The following is a 16207-nucleotide window of genomic DNA, read 5'->3' as shown; positions in this document are numbered from 1 at the left end:
AGAAAATAAATCAAATTACGTCAAATGACATCTAATAGAAAAGTTATTAATAAAAGTCTCTTACTCCGTACACTAGCTTCCTTCTTTACTTATGATAGTAATAAGCGTCATATTTTAAGCAAATTTTGTCTTTTTCTTTTAAACAGGCGCCTAGCAATAAGCCATTCGGGTCAATGAAAGATCACGAGTGGTGCCCGGTTGGCATAGCAACAAAGGTAAACAAATGGAACAGTCGCTGTGAGGCTGTGAGCTTAGGACACCGAAGCCACCGAAGTTGGGTCGGTTCGCCGGGGCGCGGGCTCCTCCTGATCGTGTCTGACGGGAATCGAGGTGAGTTCGACCGGGTCCATGCTCTCTAAAAAAACATTGACCGTTGTCAGGTCAAGTCCCGCCGGGACCTCTAAATTTCCCGCTTTACTCGGGAAGTTACGCCCTTCTAATTCTGTAATTCTGCTCCTGACCCTAGGTCAATATAGCTAGGCCCTTGGTATGCAGCCAGCCAGTCATGCGTTATCACGTGGCTGAAAAGCGTAAAAAATCACGATAATTTTTGTGTCAAGTTTAAGGTCAGGTCACCTTAGGTCATCGGATGTCATTTTTCCTCTTCCGAAACTATTATTCAAATTGACAAATTGACAGCGCCGGGCCGGGGGTGGGGGTGGGGGTGTGGGGTGGTGTCTAAACATCCCCGCCTAACTCCGAACTTGGCTCATGGGCCATGCCGTAGCGACACGCCGTAAGCGGCATTCGAAACGTCAAACATATTGAGGAAACACTTAAGTTATTTTTTAGGTCAAGTCAAAGGTCATGTCGCCAGAGATCATCAAAGGTCAGATTTTGCATTTTTCAGCAATTTTCCAAAACCCGGCACACAAGTTACAACTCGGGAACCTAATAGAGCTATATACAGCGCCGCGGAAAAGCGCATTCGATAGTTCGCCTCTTTCAACGCTCTTTCGCCAGCTTGTCCTCAGATTGGACAATGGATATATTTGTATACACTGTGGGACATCTGAGGCCAGTTTTACCAGCAGAAAAGTAGCCGCCTGCTGGAATTTTTTACTTAAAGGGACCCTCCCACCTTCAAAAAAGTTAATGAATTGGCACGAAAGTGATGTCGCTCGGTTCAGAAAGAGCGAAAACGAATATCTACCAAATTTCATCGAAAAATATTCACCGGTTTTCAAGATATTAGACTTTTACTTTTGTTTACTTTTTGGGATCTCCGCTGTTCCTAGCGACTTTATTTGAAAGTGCGGCATTTGTTGCGCGCAAAGCAGCATATACCACCGCGTGCTACCAAATGTTTTAGTAAAAGATTTAAAAATCGTTAGATCTCCGCTGACGTCACAAATTCTAAGGGGGCATACCAATGCACTAGCCCCTTAGAATCCGAAAACTGCAAGTTTGAAATTCCATATCTCCGAATTAAAGCATTTGTCGATGTTGTGAGTGCCCAAACCGGTATTTGCAGGCTATGGCCACCAATTTGGCTATCTCAACTCAAAACTAATGTTAAGGTGGGAGTGTCCCTTTAAGATCGCTTCACATACAGAACGTAAACGGTATAGCCCTATCCGCTAAGTGCCCATCGTGCTTACGCTCCGTATGTGAAGCGATCTTTAGTCAGAAAATTCCGGTAGGCGGCTGTTTATCTGATGGTAACACTGGTCTCTGGTCAATAATTTAGTTTCCAGAGGGCAAAAACTCTAGAAATGTCCATTTTTATAAAAAGGTTTTTCTGCAATAACTTTTTACTCAAGAAAGTGTCGACATTTATTTTGCCAGCATCGCGTTTCTCTCGCCGAGACGCGTCGAATGAAGTATAACTTGACCCTGAGAGGTCTTTTTGAAATTTTGACCTCAGGGCAAGGACGACCTGACCGGAAAAGGTCATGTTGCATACCAGTTCAGTTGATCCGAATGGTCGAGCGGAACACATCCGAGATAATTCCGTTGCTCTAGCATGTCTCTATCAAAAGTTATTGTCAAAAAAACTGCTGGGACCTTGCATGACCTGATATGACCTCAGGGAGTAGGGACATAAGAAGAGGTCGCTGGTGCCATTTTTCGGTTCAGTTTGTCAAGTTTACCTGTAATCCGATGTTTGAGAGTGTTCGGAATGACGTTCCTCCAAAACAGGCGCCTTTCAAATTTTTCCCGTTGACTTATAGGTAGGTACCTACCTAATGGAGAGGTCGCAATATTGACCTTACCTTAGGTCACCGATATCAAAATTTCGAGATACAGAAGAATGTGCTTAATAAATCCTCGGATATCCCGATAATCCCGCTTATAGCGCTTATAGCGCTTATAGCTTATAGCGCTTATGTGACGGAAGCCACATTTTTTTTTCGAATCACAGCTTACAGGAATTGGCAGAATCAAAAGGCATGCATATTGGTGTGAGACTAAAAGCCAAACACGCAAAAGTGAGAGAAGAACGGCGCTTCAATTCCCGACACATTCATGGATAACGCGGGTCAACAGGGCGCAGGCGGCAGATGGTCTACCCCACCTGGACCCGACGTAGCGCCGACCCCTCTTATCGGTCGCACGCCAATTGGGTGGCCACGTCAAAAACGGGCTACACCTGGCACTGCAGAGGTGTAAACACTGCCGCCTCCCCGCCCGCATCTACAGGAAAAGCTCATAACGGAACTTTATCTCTCCAAAGCGCAATCGGCCGGCATCCTGTGCGCCAATCCTCTGCACCTGCGCCTGGGATATCGCCACCGGCACCGCCTCGACCTAGTGGATCGACACCGGTGTGAGCATGTCAAACAAGAAACAGCTGACGCAGGGACCCCTCGGGCCGTATCATGCCGCAAGTGCCGCAAATAGAAGGCGTCAAGCCATCAAAATTACACTCACGCCGACGAAGTTATCAGCCGCCGACAGATGCTAACCCAAAGTGCCAGTCACCCTCCCTGCGGAATCGGAGGTGCAAATATGTACGTCCAGAAGAGCAGATGTTCCGTGCCGAGAGTGGGACACGCCAATGCCCATATCTGGCATTCACCTGACGAGCAGCGACGCCGACGGTCGGGGACTACTGATACTGGACGGCAGCTGGGACAAATGAGCGCCCAGCAAACAGAGTAATAACTGACGAATTCGCTAATATCACAAGCGTTCGGCCAAAACAGGAACAGCTGGGAAGTTCAATGACCATGGCGGACCATACATACCCGAGATATCGTGATTACAACCAAACCAAGCAATAAAGCGCCGACGCCGGACAGTGTACCTCAGCTTCCCAGCAGAACAAAGGTGTGCACGGCAGATGGCAAGAAGATAGCAAAAGTGATAAGCACTGCACCCGGCCCAATTACAACCAGCTGGAAGAAAGTCAATAACCAGGACCGATGCCACTCATGAGTCATCATACAGATAAAGATACCAGGCCTATCACGCCACACCGACGAATATCTAGCCATGCTTATCACACCTGGAACACCAACGCGATAGTAATCTGGGTATAAAGGAACGAGGCAGTCATGGAGGAGGTACCGAGGAGTGCACAGGACACCGGAGTGCACGGAGCATCGAGTCCGGCTGGGCGGAGCGCAGAGGACACGGCAGTGCACGGAGGATGGAGTACGACGGGAGGAGCGCGACGGGCAGCAGCTGACGAGGGAGGATCCAGTACGACAGTGATCGAGAGCTGGATCGAGGAAAGTGCACGCTCTCAGCCATCGACAACGGACAAACTGCTATCATCATCGACCTCTCGGTAACCGGCTGGGTCAACAACGCCGTTCAAGTAAGAATTGCCACAGAAAGGAAGTCTGCTCAATCCTTGCCAACATGCAATCATTCAGCTCCCGTCCCTCATATATTCACTCCGTGATTTGCACCAACCGGCTGATGGTTCAGGGCTACCTTTCTCGGGCTGAGCGTGAGGATTAGGCGTAACGACAACACCATGTAAGCTTCTTTCTTTTTTTTGGGGGGGGGGGGGGGAGACAAAGCGTGAAGACGTGATTATTTATAATGGATTGATTGGGTAAATTTATTGGGTGTCTCGATAGGACTTGGGGACTCAGATTTTAATTGGATCGCTGTCGAATCATTGCGTCAGGGCTGGTCGGAAGTGGCGAATTATGTGTGCGATGGGAAGGTTTGCTGCGCGGGTGTGTAGATTTGGGTAACAGATAGCGCGATGTTATTTTTGTTTTGGAACAAAATCGAAGCGAGGGTGCGTCTGGGAAATCATGAGGTATGCGCTTGAATTTGGTTTATTTTACTCCGAGGTGTATTGCGTGAATAAAACCCTGAAAGTTTAGCGGCATGAGTGTAAGGAAGGTCAGGAGTGATGACAAGGGCGATAAGGGCGACATTTGTCTGACGGGCAACACTACCTAACCAAATGTGAGCAAGTGCGGGGAAACATCGAAATGGACCACCCCATAACCATTTTCTCGTAATCCGATCTCTCCCTCTCCCTCTCCATCTCCCTCTCCCTCTCCCTCTCTCTCTCTCTCTCTCTCTCTCTCTCTCTCTCTCTCTCTCTCTCTCTCTCTCTCTCTCTCTCTCTCTCTCTCTCTCTCTCTCTCTCTCTCATCTGCTGTATTCTTTATCTTGCTCCCAATGATTGTAACATATATCGACGCGATTGGACTAAACCATACAACAAAGTAGGATAAAGACCGAGACAATCCAACGAGCCGGAAAGAGGCTGGTTCGAGCCAGGCCCCTGTGCCTGTTTTGACTCTGCTGACGCCGTCGATCACTGCGAGATGGAAAATGATTATTCCGTGACTCGATGAATTCTACTGCGTATTCCCATGAAGTATAGCAAAGGCACCGAGCGGCTAGCCGTCCGTGTCGACCGGACTTTGAAGGGCTAGGACTAATATGTAAGAGTGTAAGAGCGATAAACGAGGGCAAGGTTGCCGAGTTATATATAGTGTCGCGGAGTGGCTCCGCCGAGGTGTTCAGTAGAAACACAGAGTTATAGTTTCGCGGAGGGCTCCGCCGAGAGTATTATCATTTAGGAACTTATCCCTCAACTGAAGCACAACCGGACCACCCACAACACCGAGTCGACAGACCGGCAGACGTGCGTACAACCGTTGTTTCCTTTGAGCTTGGACGAAATTATCCGCACTGTGGCAGTGCGCGCGCGAGAGAGGGAGGTGGTCGATGGAAATGTGGAGTTGTTATGCGGAGTGGCTCCGCCGAGAGTATTATCATTTAGGAAGTTATCCCTCAACTGAGGCACAACCGGACCACCCACAACACCGAGTCGACAGACCGGCAGAGGTGCGTACAACCGTTGTTTCCTTTGAGCTTGGGCGAAATTATCCGCACTGTGGCAGTGCGCGCGAGCGAGAGAGAGGTAGTCGATGGAAATGTATGCGCTGTGGCAGTGCACGTGATTGAAGAGCAGGCAGCGGCTGGGAGCGCATGAGAAACGTAGCTTCAACGGAGGAGAGTAATAACGTAAATGGGGTCAGAAGGACACCCAGTGCCAATTTGCTTAGAATTCAGGGACTTAAAGGGGTTAATATCTCATTATACGCGCATAAGTACCAAACAGGGCATAAACTCACCTCAGGAGATAACTATGCCAATTCAGCACCACTGGAGGGATTAGATGGAAACGGGAGGGTCGGTTTGTCTAGCCGAATGTTCTTCGTAGGTGTATGCATGACCGAATCAATGACGCGTGTGCGGGTGAAAGGGAGTAACGAATGGCTATATTAAGAACCAGTGGGAGCTAGACACTCACGCTCGAATTGCATAAATTTCCCGATGGGGTGGAGCCCTTGGCATCGAACGGATACGAAATGGGAACATGGGAAGGCCTTACCCTGGGGTTTAAAGCCAAGCAATTCCATCAGCCGGTGACAAATCCCATCCCTTCCAAATTGAACCCATTCCTCCCCGAGCAGTGAAGACTATATGTTGTAAGGAAATTGCAAGCCTCTCAAATAAATTTGTACTGCACGACGGCGGAGCTGGTGCCAAGTGGGAATCGGACAGGCGTTAAAGAGGAGACGGTCCACCTGCCCACCCGGTGTCGTCCTCCGAGGCGGACGATCACACCGCTAACTGCCACCCGTCACTCACACGGCACATGTGCACCGCCAAGCCGCCCAGCAGCACCGTTACAGTACTGGCGCCCAACGTGGGGCATTGCAATTGACTTTCAACACGAAGTCAACAGAGTTGCTTGAACCGAAGAACCCAGAAAACGAAGATGCAGACACGACACCAAACGCAGACAAGTATCATGCTGAGGGAAGACGCACATAAAGTGCAAGATAAGCAAATTAGATTCTACAGATAGCAAGATGCATGGGGAAGCAAACGTACCTACTGAACCAATGTCGGAAAAGCCAATCATGTCGACACAAGCCAAAGAAGCTTCTGCACCATCCAAAAACAAAAAGAAGGGTCACATTATCCACAACATCGGGACAGAAAATGCAGAGTGCCGGCATAGCGATCGACTGGAACAGTTTCCGGAAGGAGCTCTTCACATAGAAGAGAGAAGGCCAAAGATGCAAAATGGAGCAGGCAAAGTTTATCTCCGCTCCGATGACAGCCGACTGGAAAACACAAGCAAGCCGACTCTTATAAAGTTATTCAGCAGCCTACATTTCATGAACCTAAGCTGCACCGTGGAAGGAAGTCACCGCAATTGAACAAGAACGGAAATCAAGAAGTAGCCTGCCCTGACAGCAAGTCAATTAGTCAGTTCAGCGGAACATGTCATCATATACTAATGACCTGTCATCTATTCTAATTATCCCAACCATCCCACGATGCAAAGATCCAACCCCAAGGAATATCCAGCCATCCGTCAAGCAAGAACCGCGGCTCAATGTCCGCTCATAATACCTCTCTCATGTCTAACAGCAGGCACGGGCGTCGCCATAAGCCTTGCCGCCTCACTACGAGAGCCGACTGGAGCCGAGAACGACGGACGTGGCGGAATGCGGCATGCAGCACGTGCAAGAGAAGGCCCACGCCGAATCACTGGACTTCAACAGTCCGGGGGACACTGGACACCAGCCTGCATTCTCGGAAGCTGGAGCAGCAGCGGTCAAACAGTAGGTGCGATGGAGTGTTCGAGGATCTTATCATGTGACATGTCATCGCGGCGTGGTAGTAGAAATAAGGGGGCTTTGTGTAAGCGAGCTGTGGGGAGATTAGGTAAAATACTGTTTGCTTTATTGTTACTAGGTAAAACACACCTACTGTTTGCTTCGTGTAAAAGCATAGGAACAATGGCATTCTCTATCGTTGCGTCGGCGTTAAAAGCTATGTTACAATCGATTGCGTGAACAATGTTTAGAACTTAGAGGGTTAAATTATGTCTGTATGTTAGCCCAAAAACAATAATCATAGTCATGAACCATCAGCCGGCATCAGCCCACGATTAGTGTGCACGAACACAGCTAAAGAAGAAAGGAGTCAATGAAAAAAAGTAGTTCAAAGGACAAACACAGACAAGAGAAAACAAAACAACAAGAGTCAAAAACGGGTAAATCGTGACGATGACTGAAGAAACCCAGCCTGCATTGGACACACGCGCAAACACACACACAAACATGCACACAAACACGCACACACACGAAGAAACAAAATTGTGGGGGCACAATTTAAAAGAAATGAGCCTGAAAATGTGACGGAAGCCACATTTTTTTTTCGAATCACAGCTTACAGGAATTGGCAGAATCAAAAGGCATGCATATTGGTGTGAGACTAAAAGCCAAACACGCAAAAGTGAGAGAAGAACGGCGCTTCAATTCCCGACACATTCATGGATAACGCGGGTCAACAGGGCGCAGGCGGCAGATGGTCTACCCCACCTGGACCCGACGTAGCGCCGACCCCTCTTATCGGTCGCACGCCAATTGGGTGGCCACGTCAAAAACGGGCTACACCTGGCACTGCAGAGGTGTAAACACTGCCGCCTCCCCGCCCGCATCTACAGGAAAAGCTCATAACGGAACTTTATCTCTCCAAAGCGCAATCGGCCGGCATCCTGTGCGCCAATCCTCTGCACCTGCGCCTGGGATATCGCCACCGGCACCGCCTCGACCTAGTGGATCGACACCGGTGTGAGCATGTCAAACAAGAAACAGCTGACGCAGGGACCCCTCGGGCCGTATCATGCCGCAAGTGCCGCAAATAGAAGGCGTCAAGCCATCAAAATTACACTCACGCCGACGAAGTTATCAGCCGCCGACAGATGCTAACCCAAAGTGCCAGTCACCCTCCCTGCGGAATCGGAGGTGCAAATATGTACGTCCAGAAGAGCAGATGTTCCGTGCCGAGAGTGGGACACGCCAATGCCCATATCTGGCATTCACCTGACGAGCAGCGACGCCGACGGTCGGGGACTACTGATACTGGACGGCAGCTGGGACAAATGAGCGCCCAGCAAACAGAGTAATAACTGACGAATTCGCTAATATCACAAGCGTTCGGCCAAAACAGGAACAGCTGGGAAGTTCAATGACCATGGCGGACCATACATACCCGAGATATCGTGATTACAACCAAACCAAGCAATAAAGCGCCGACGCCGGACAGTGTACCTCAGCTTCCCAGCAGAACAAAGGTGTGCACGGCAGATGGCAAGAAGATAGCAAAAGTGATAAGCACTGCACCCGGCCCAATTACAACCAGCTGGAAGAAAGTCAATAACCAGGACCGATGCCACTCATGAGTCATCATACAGATAAAGATACCAGGCCTATCACGCCACACCGACGAATATCTAGCCATGCTTATCACACCTGGAACACCAACGCGATAGTAATCTGGGTATAAAGGAACGAGGCAGTCATGGAGGAGGTACCGAGGAGTGCACAGGACACCGGAGTGCACGGAGCATCGAGTCCGGCTGGGCGGAGCGCAGAGGACACGGCAGTGCACGGAGGATGGAGTACGACGGGAGGAGCGCGACGGGCAGCAGCTGACGAGGGAGGATCCAGTACGACAGTGATCGAGAGCTGGATCGAGGAAAGTGCACGCTCTCAGCCATCGACAACGGACAAACTGCTATCATCATCGACCTCTCGGTAACCGGCTGGGTCAACAACGCCGTTCAAGTAAGAATTGCCACAGAAAGGAAGTCTGCTCAATCCTTGCCAACATGCAATCATTCAGCTCCCGTCCCTCATATATTCACTCCGTGATTTGCACCAACCGGCTGATGGTTCAGGGCTACCTTTCTCGGGCTGAGCGTGAGGATTAGGCGTAACGACAACACCATGTAAGCTTCTTTCTTTTTTTTGGGGGGGGGAGACAAAGCGTGAAGACGTGATTATTTATAATGGATTGATTGGGTAAATTTATTGGGTGTCTCGATAGGACTTGGGGACTCAGATTTTAATTGGATCGCTGTCGAATCATTGCGTCAGGGCTGGTCGGAAGTGGCGAATTATGTGTGCGATGGGAAGGTTTGCTGCGCGGGTGTGTAGATTTGGGTAACAGATAGCGCGATGTTATTTTTGTTTTGGAACAAAATCGAAGCGAGGGTGCGTCTGGGAAATCATGAGGTATGCGCTTGAATTTGGTTTATTTTACTCCGAGGTGTATTGCGTGAATAAAACCCTGAAAGTTTAGCGGCATGAGTGTAAGGAAGGTCAGGAGTGATGACAAGGGCGATAAGGGCGACATTTGTCTGACGGGCAACACTACCTAACCAAATGTGAGCAAGTGCGGGGAAACATCGAAATGGACCACCCCATAACCATTTTCTCGTAATCCGATCTCTCCCTCTCCCTCTCCATCTCCCTCTCCCTCTCTCTCTCTCTCTCTCTCTCTCTCTCTCTCTCTCTCTCTCTCTCTCTCTCTCTCTCTCTCTCTCTCTCTCTCTCTCTCTCTCTCTCATCTGCTGTATTCTTTATCTTGCTCCCAATGATTGTAACATATATCGACGCGATTGGACTAAACCATACAACAAAGTAGGATAAAGACCGAGACAATCCAACGAGCCGGAAAGAGGCTGGTTCGAGCCAGGCCCCTGTGCCTGTTTTGACTCTGCTGACGCCGTCGATCACTGCGAGATGGAAAATGATTATTCCGTGACTCGATGAATTCTACTGCGTATTCCCATGAAGTATAGCAAAGGCACCGAGCGGCTAGCCGTCCGTGTCGACCGGACTTTGAAGGGCTAGGACTAATATGTAAGAGTGTAAGAGCGATAAACGAGGGCAAGGTTGCCGAGTTATATATAGTGTCGCGGAGTGGCTCCGCCGAGGTGTTCAGTAGAAACACAGAGTTATAGTTTCGCGGAGGGCTCCGCCGAGAGTATTATCATTTAGGAACTTATCCCTCAACTGAAGCACAACCGGACCACCCACAACACCGAGTCGACAGACCGGCAGAGGTGCGTACAACCGTTGTTTCCTTTGAGCTTGGACGAAATTATCCGCACTGTGGCAGTGCGCGCGCGAGAGAGGGAGGTGGTCGATGGAAATGTGGAGTTGTTATGCGGAGTGGCTCCGCCGAGAGTATTATCATTTAGGAAGTTATCCCTCAACTGAGGCACAACCGGACCACCCACAACACCGAGTCGACAGACCGGCAGAGGTGCGTACAACCGTTGTTTCCTTTGAGCTTGGGCGAAATTATCCGCACTGTGGCAGTGCGCGCGAGCGAGAGAGAGGTAGTCGATGGAAATGTATGCGCTGTGGCAGTGCACGTGATTGAAGAGCAGGCAGCGGCTGGGAGCGCATGAGAAACGTAGCTTCAACGGAGGAGAGTAATAACGTAAATGGGGTCAGAAGGACACCCAGTGCCAATTTGCTTAGAATTCAGGGACTTAAAGGGGTTAATATCTCATTATACGCGCATAAGTACCAAACAGGGCATAAACTCACCTCAGGAGATAACTATGCCAATTCAGCACCACTGGAGGGATTAGATGGAAACGGGAGGGTCGGTTTGTCTAGCCGAATGTTCTTCGTAGGTGTATGCATGACCGAATCAATGACGCGTGTGCGGGTGAAAGGGAGTAACGAATGGCTATATTAAGAACCAGTGGGAGCTAGACACTCACGCTCGAATTGCATAAATTTCCCGATGGGGTGGAGCCCTTGGCATCGAACGGATACGAAATGGGAACATGGGAAGGCCTTACCCTGGGGTTTAAAGCCAAGCAATTCCATCAGCCGGTGACAAATCCCATCCCTTCCAAATTGAACCCATTCCTCCCCGAGCAGTGAAGACTATATGTTGTAAGGAAATTGCAAGCCTCTCAAATAAATTTGTACTGCACGACGGCGGAGCTGGTGCCAAGTGGGAATCGGACAGGCGTTAAAGAGGAGACGGTCCACCTGCCCACCCGGTGTCGTCCTCCGAGGCGGACGATCACACCGCTAACTGCCACCCGTCACTCACACGGCACATGTGCACCGCCAAGCCGCCCAGCAGCACCGTTACACTTATAGCCGCCACAATTAGCTGCTCACGGGTTTTCTCCACTCATAGAAGCATAACGGACTCCGGTTATAAAGCTACCTCTTTTATAAATCCAAAACACCGTGTCACCAAGCCCGCCAAGGTGGATTTATTAAGCGGATTCTACCGTATACTTTTTTTGTACCTATATACTGTTTGTTACTCTAATCAATCGTTGAAATTTTCAAGGTGATCGTTCAGTCGGTGTAGCTATGACGAGGATTCTAATTTGTTTCCCTCACGTAACCTGATGACCTGACCAATAGAATAGCGGGCATTACATTTTCGGTATCCACATACTGCTAAATGACTTTTATGCCTTACAGCACATGTGCAATTCACTGAGAGATGGACGACACCTTTTCGAGTGAGTACGAGGAATACACGTCCGAAACTGGCGGGACGTCGACAGAGGAAACCACCAGTGGCTCCGAGAGTGACGAGTATGAGACGGCCGACGGCACGTCCCTCACCAGCCGAGAGAGATCGGCTGAGTGCAGGAAGACGTGCGAAACGCTTCAGCTGGATGAATATGATGAAATGATTACGTACACTCCTAGCAATCGCACAAGCACTCCTAAGACACCTGCCTCCCACGTCGTAAGTGAAAGCAATAAGTGCAATAGTGTCACTAGTTCTACCGAAAAGAAGCCAAACGGCTTCAGTTCGATATCTTCTGAAGCAATATCACCCGACATGGAAGTACAACCTGTGTCTTTGTCAATGTGCGAGCCACCGAAGAACTTCGCAGCCTTCAGTATTCAAACGAAGGCAGATAAGGTGGACCCTAGGCCTGAACTGTTGGTGTCTGGACTCCCGGTCTTCGAAGCAGGCAAATACAATGCCTACCTATCGGGGAACCGTTTTAACGGTCCCGTTAATGGCAGCGACTCTAATCTTGCTCCGAGTGCTGGGAGCCCGTTAGTTCAGGGTGGGAAAGTTCATTTTCGTCATCCAGTGAAGGAGCGCTCCTCCGAGCATTTCGTCCACTCACAGAACTTGCTGAAGGAGGGCAAGGCCCGTGAGAAGCTGGCCGTCACTGGAGATGCCATCGCAGCGCCGCGCACCCGTAAGCTGGGCGTAGCTGGCAGGCGGCGTGCCTCGGCGCGAACCACCGCTACCGTCCGGCTGGAGCTGGAGCTGCACTCGACCTGGGGTGGCGAGGAGCGTGCCGGCCTTTCCGAGCTGCAGTTTGTAGACGGACACGGCCGCAAGGTGCAGGTGGCCGCACACCGGGACCTGCTGTCGGTCACCGGTGTCCACGATCTGGCCAGCACCCGCACCGTGTCCAAGCTGTTCACCGGTGCCGGTGAGCATGGTGCTGCGTTCACCGGCTGGACATGCCCCTTCAACGCATCACCGGTGTCTCTGAAACTCCTGCTCTACCCCAGCGACGGTAAGCTCAGCGCGGTGAAGATTCGCAACTACGGCAGTACGAGCCGTGAGCATGGCACTGGAGTGCGACTTTTCCAAGTGCGACTGGACGGAAGAGTCGTTTACAAAGGTGAGCTTCCTAAGGGAAACACTCAGCTGACAGTCATCAAGTTGCCTCCTTTTGGACCTGAGACGGAACGCAGAGCACAGTCGGCCAGGGAGAAATCCACCATGTGGTTACCTGGTGGTGATAACAGTCTGCTCGAGCTGTCCAGCGAAGAAGAAGAGAAGGAGGACGAGAATGATTGTGCGTCAACGCACCATTTCTCCAAGGCTGACGCGTCCTTGCCAAAGACCAACGCCGCCCCGATGCCGTGCTGGTTCGGCTCCTGGTCGAAGCCGTCAGCACCAGAGCGAGGCGGTGTGCGACATAGTGAACCTATGGCTGTCCAGGACCTGGAGACTTTGGGTACCGGCTTTACCGGCGACCGGGCGCCTCGCCGCGGCTCGGCCCGGTTCGGTCGGCGCGCGTGCACCCCAGGCTCAGCGGAGCTGCTGTCTCAGGCGACCGCTCCCAGCCCGTCGGGGACCGACACATCCGGTGGCTCGACGCCACGCCTTCTAGAGAGCTCTCTGGAGGAAAGTTGGAGTCAGCTGGAGGCGTTTAACCATCAGCAACGTGGACGACTGGTCAACAGTGTCATGGATGACATTCCACCGTGGACTGACGGAGACACCTCGCGAGAGGCCACGCCGACGCCAACCATGTTCAGTCCTACTCCGGACACTGACCTGAACATGGACCAGCTGGTGCTCTGTGATTGCGACATCCCGGAACTTCCGGATTGTCGACTGCTGACGCTCAACATCAAGTCAACCTGGGGTGACATCCACTATGTGGGGCTCAATGGCATCGAGGTGTTCGGTGCCGACGGCCTGCCGATCAAGGTGGCTTCCATCACGGCGGAACCGGCCGACATCAACGTCCTACCCGAGTACCGGCGCGACCCGCGCGTGGTCACTAACTTGATCGATGGCGTGAACCGCACTCAGGACGACATGCACCTTTGGCTGGCGCCTTTCACTCCTGGCGGCGACCACTTGGTGCGGCTTGATCTAGGTCGCCGACACCGGCTCGCTATGCTGCGCATCTGGAACTACAATAAGTCACGCTGTCACTCGTTCCGCGGCGCGCGCCATGTCGAGGTGCACCTGGACCGGCGGCCGCCGTTCTGCGTTGAGGTGGCGCGCGCCTGCGGTGACATCCAGGGTGGCACTGAGGCCTTTGGTGACACGATCCTCTTCACCACCGACGACGCCGTGCTGGAGCGTGTTTCGCTTCACGACGCCTCGTTCGCAGCCGACCCGACAGAGGCCGACGACGAAGCGGCACGTTACCTAAGTGACAGGCCGCGCACGGCAGATGCTGACGACTCGCTAGAGCGTCCCTTCACCTCACAGCTGCGGGAGCGTCCACCGACGGCGGCCGGCAGCGCGCTGCGCGCCCGTGAGGTTCGGTTGGTACTAACCTCATCCTGGGGCGCCAACTGCCTGGGGCTGACCGGTCTGCAGATCCTCAGCGAAAGTGGCGAGCCGGTACAGCTGAACGCCGATCAGCTGAGCTCTTCGGCGGCTGGCGGTGAGCTGGCCTGTCTGGTGGATGGCGAGTTCCTGACGTGTAACCGACGCCACATGTGGCTGGTGCCGTGGTCGACCGGCCAGCCAGTGAGCATCACTATTCGGCTAGTGGCTGCCACCTGGCTATCCGGTGTGCGGGTCTGGAACTACAACAGCTGCCCGGAAGAGGCCGACCGCGGTGTGCGCACTTGTCTGCTCGAGCTGGACGGTCGCCGGGTGGGCCCGTCAGAGGACTTCCTGTTACGGCCAGGTCCCGGCCACCTACACTTCAACTGCGGCCAGCTGCTGGACTGGTCGGGCTCCAGCTCACCGCCGCCAGCCTCGCCTCCGCAGCAGTCGCCACCGCCGGCGGCGGCCCCGCGGCTCACACTAGCCGATGCCGTCAGCTACGACGAATACGAGGCCCCAGAGATGCCACGTGGCTTCGTGTTCCAGCTGCAGCTCATCTCTAGCTGGGGCGATCCCTACTACATCGGTCTGACTGGTCTGCAGCTGTTCGACGGGTCCGGCCGGCCGCTGCCGCTGACGGCGCAACACGTGGCTGCTCACCCGGACAGCGTCAACGTACTGGACGGCATCAGCCACGACGTGCGCACGCCCGACAAGCTGGTGGACGGCGTGACGGACAGCCGCGACGGCCGCCACTCGTGGCTGGCGCCGCTGCTGCCAGACTGCCTGAACCGCGTCTACATCGTGTTCGACCGGCCGCAGACCGTCTCCATGGTGAAGCTGTGGAACTACGCCAAGACGCCGAGTCGTGGAGTGCGCGAGTTCGGCCTCCTCGTCGACGGCCTGGTGGTGTACAACAGCGTTCTGGGCCGCGTGCCAGACGCCAGAGGCCGACACGAGCCGGTGCCCTATCACACGGTGCTGTTCACCTCCAATAAGGAGATCGCCCGACGCGAACGGCACTCGGTGTGTAGCGCTTCGCTCGATCAGCACCGAGTTCGGCTGCTCAACAACATGCGGCCGCCGGCGTCGCTGACCGGCCGTGGCGATCGCGCGGTGGCAGAGGTAGACCAGAGCCGGCGGCCGCTTACCTCCCAGACCAGCCTGGCGACGGGCTTCTAAGACGAACTCTGCCGATGGCTGGTCGCCGACCGACAGACATACGTGCTCGAACTTGCGTCGGCGCGATGCCGGTGCTGACTATGATCTCTCCTGTGATCAGGTGTCTTATTATTAGTCCGAAATGGACAGACCGAGACCTGATGTGCCGGCCTACGTGCAGGCACCGGTGTCCAATCGTGTATTCCGCAGCGCCTGTTGTACTTCAGAAACATGCACGTTTCCACAGCGATATTGATGTTCACGGTGATCCGTTGGTGTATGATGCCAGGTGTTTGAATTCTTATTCTTATGATAATGATGCGACACTTCGATGGATCTCGGTCTCGCAGCACCTGCTAAGCCGCGTTAGTGATACTGTCCGTACTGGTTACGATTTCCACTGCAGTCTGTCTGTGCCATTAGTCGTGTACCTGTTTATGTGTCCTCATTTTCTTGTGGCTGTATGTGCGTGCCAACTATACTGCAAACTGTAAGTCCACTTTTGGCCTACCGCACACACACCTTACGAATCCGCTAGGTATACGGCAAATCAGAGCTGTTGTGTTTATTCCTGACATTGTTGACTATTAAATAAATGTTTGCCGTGGTGGATACGGACTTGAATGCTGTTTGTTTGTTTTCTTTTGCTGTGACGTCTAGTCAGCATCTGTTCATCGTGAGTATTCAGTGAGCCATCGGGTCTCTGCAACATCGC

At 52.3% G+C, this 16207-nt stretch overlaps 1 protein-coding gene across 1 annotated transcript; it reads left to right on the top strand.

Annotated features, from left to right (window-relative positions):
- Window positions 1–196: 196 nt before the first annotated feature.
- On the top strand, window positions 197–16117 carry LOC122385660 (katanin-interacting protein-like). The gene is made up of 2 exons (XM_043374083.1): window positions 197–330; window positions 11757–16117. Exon 2 carries the CDS (start codon window positions 11779–11781, stop codon window positions 15511–15513), a length of 3735 nt encoding a protein of 1244 aa, XP_043230018.1. The 5' UTR covers window positions 197–330; window positions 11757–11778; the 3' UTR covers window positions 15514–16117.
- Window positions 16118–16207: the final 90 nt, after the last annotated feature.

The sequence above is a fragment of the Amphibalanus amphitrite genome, unplaced genomic scaffold (genome assembly GCF_019059575.1).
Source record: "Amphibalanus amphitrite isolate SeventyFive unplaced genomic scaffold, NRLGWU_Aamphi_draft 000226F_arrow, whole genome shotgun sequence".
Taxonomy (NCBI): Eukaryota; Metazoa; Arthropoda; class Thecostraca; order Balanomorpha; family Balanidae; genus Amphibalanus; species Amphibalanus amphitrite.
The sequence above is the reverse complement of the archived record's forward strand: the minus strand, read 5'-3'. Positions and strand labels throughout refer to the sequence as shown.

What these genes read in the sequence shown, in the direction of transcription:
- LOC122385660 (XM_043374083.1), top strand. Translation starts at nt 11,779, where the DNA reads ATGGACGACACCTTTTCGAGTGAGTACGAGGAATACACGTCCGAAACT.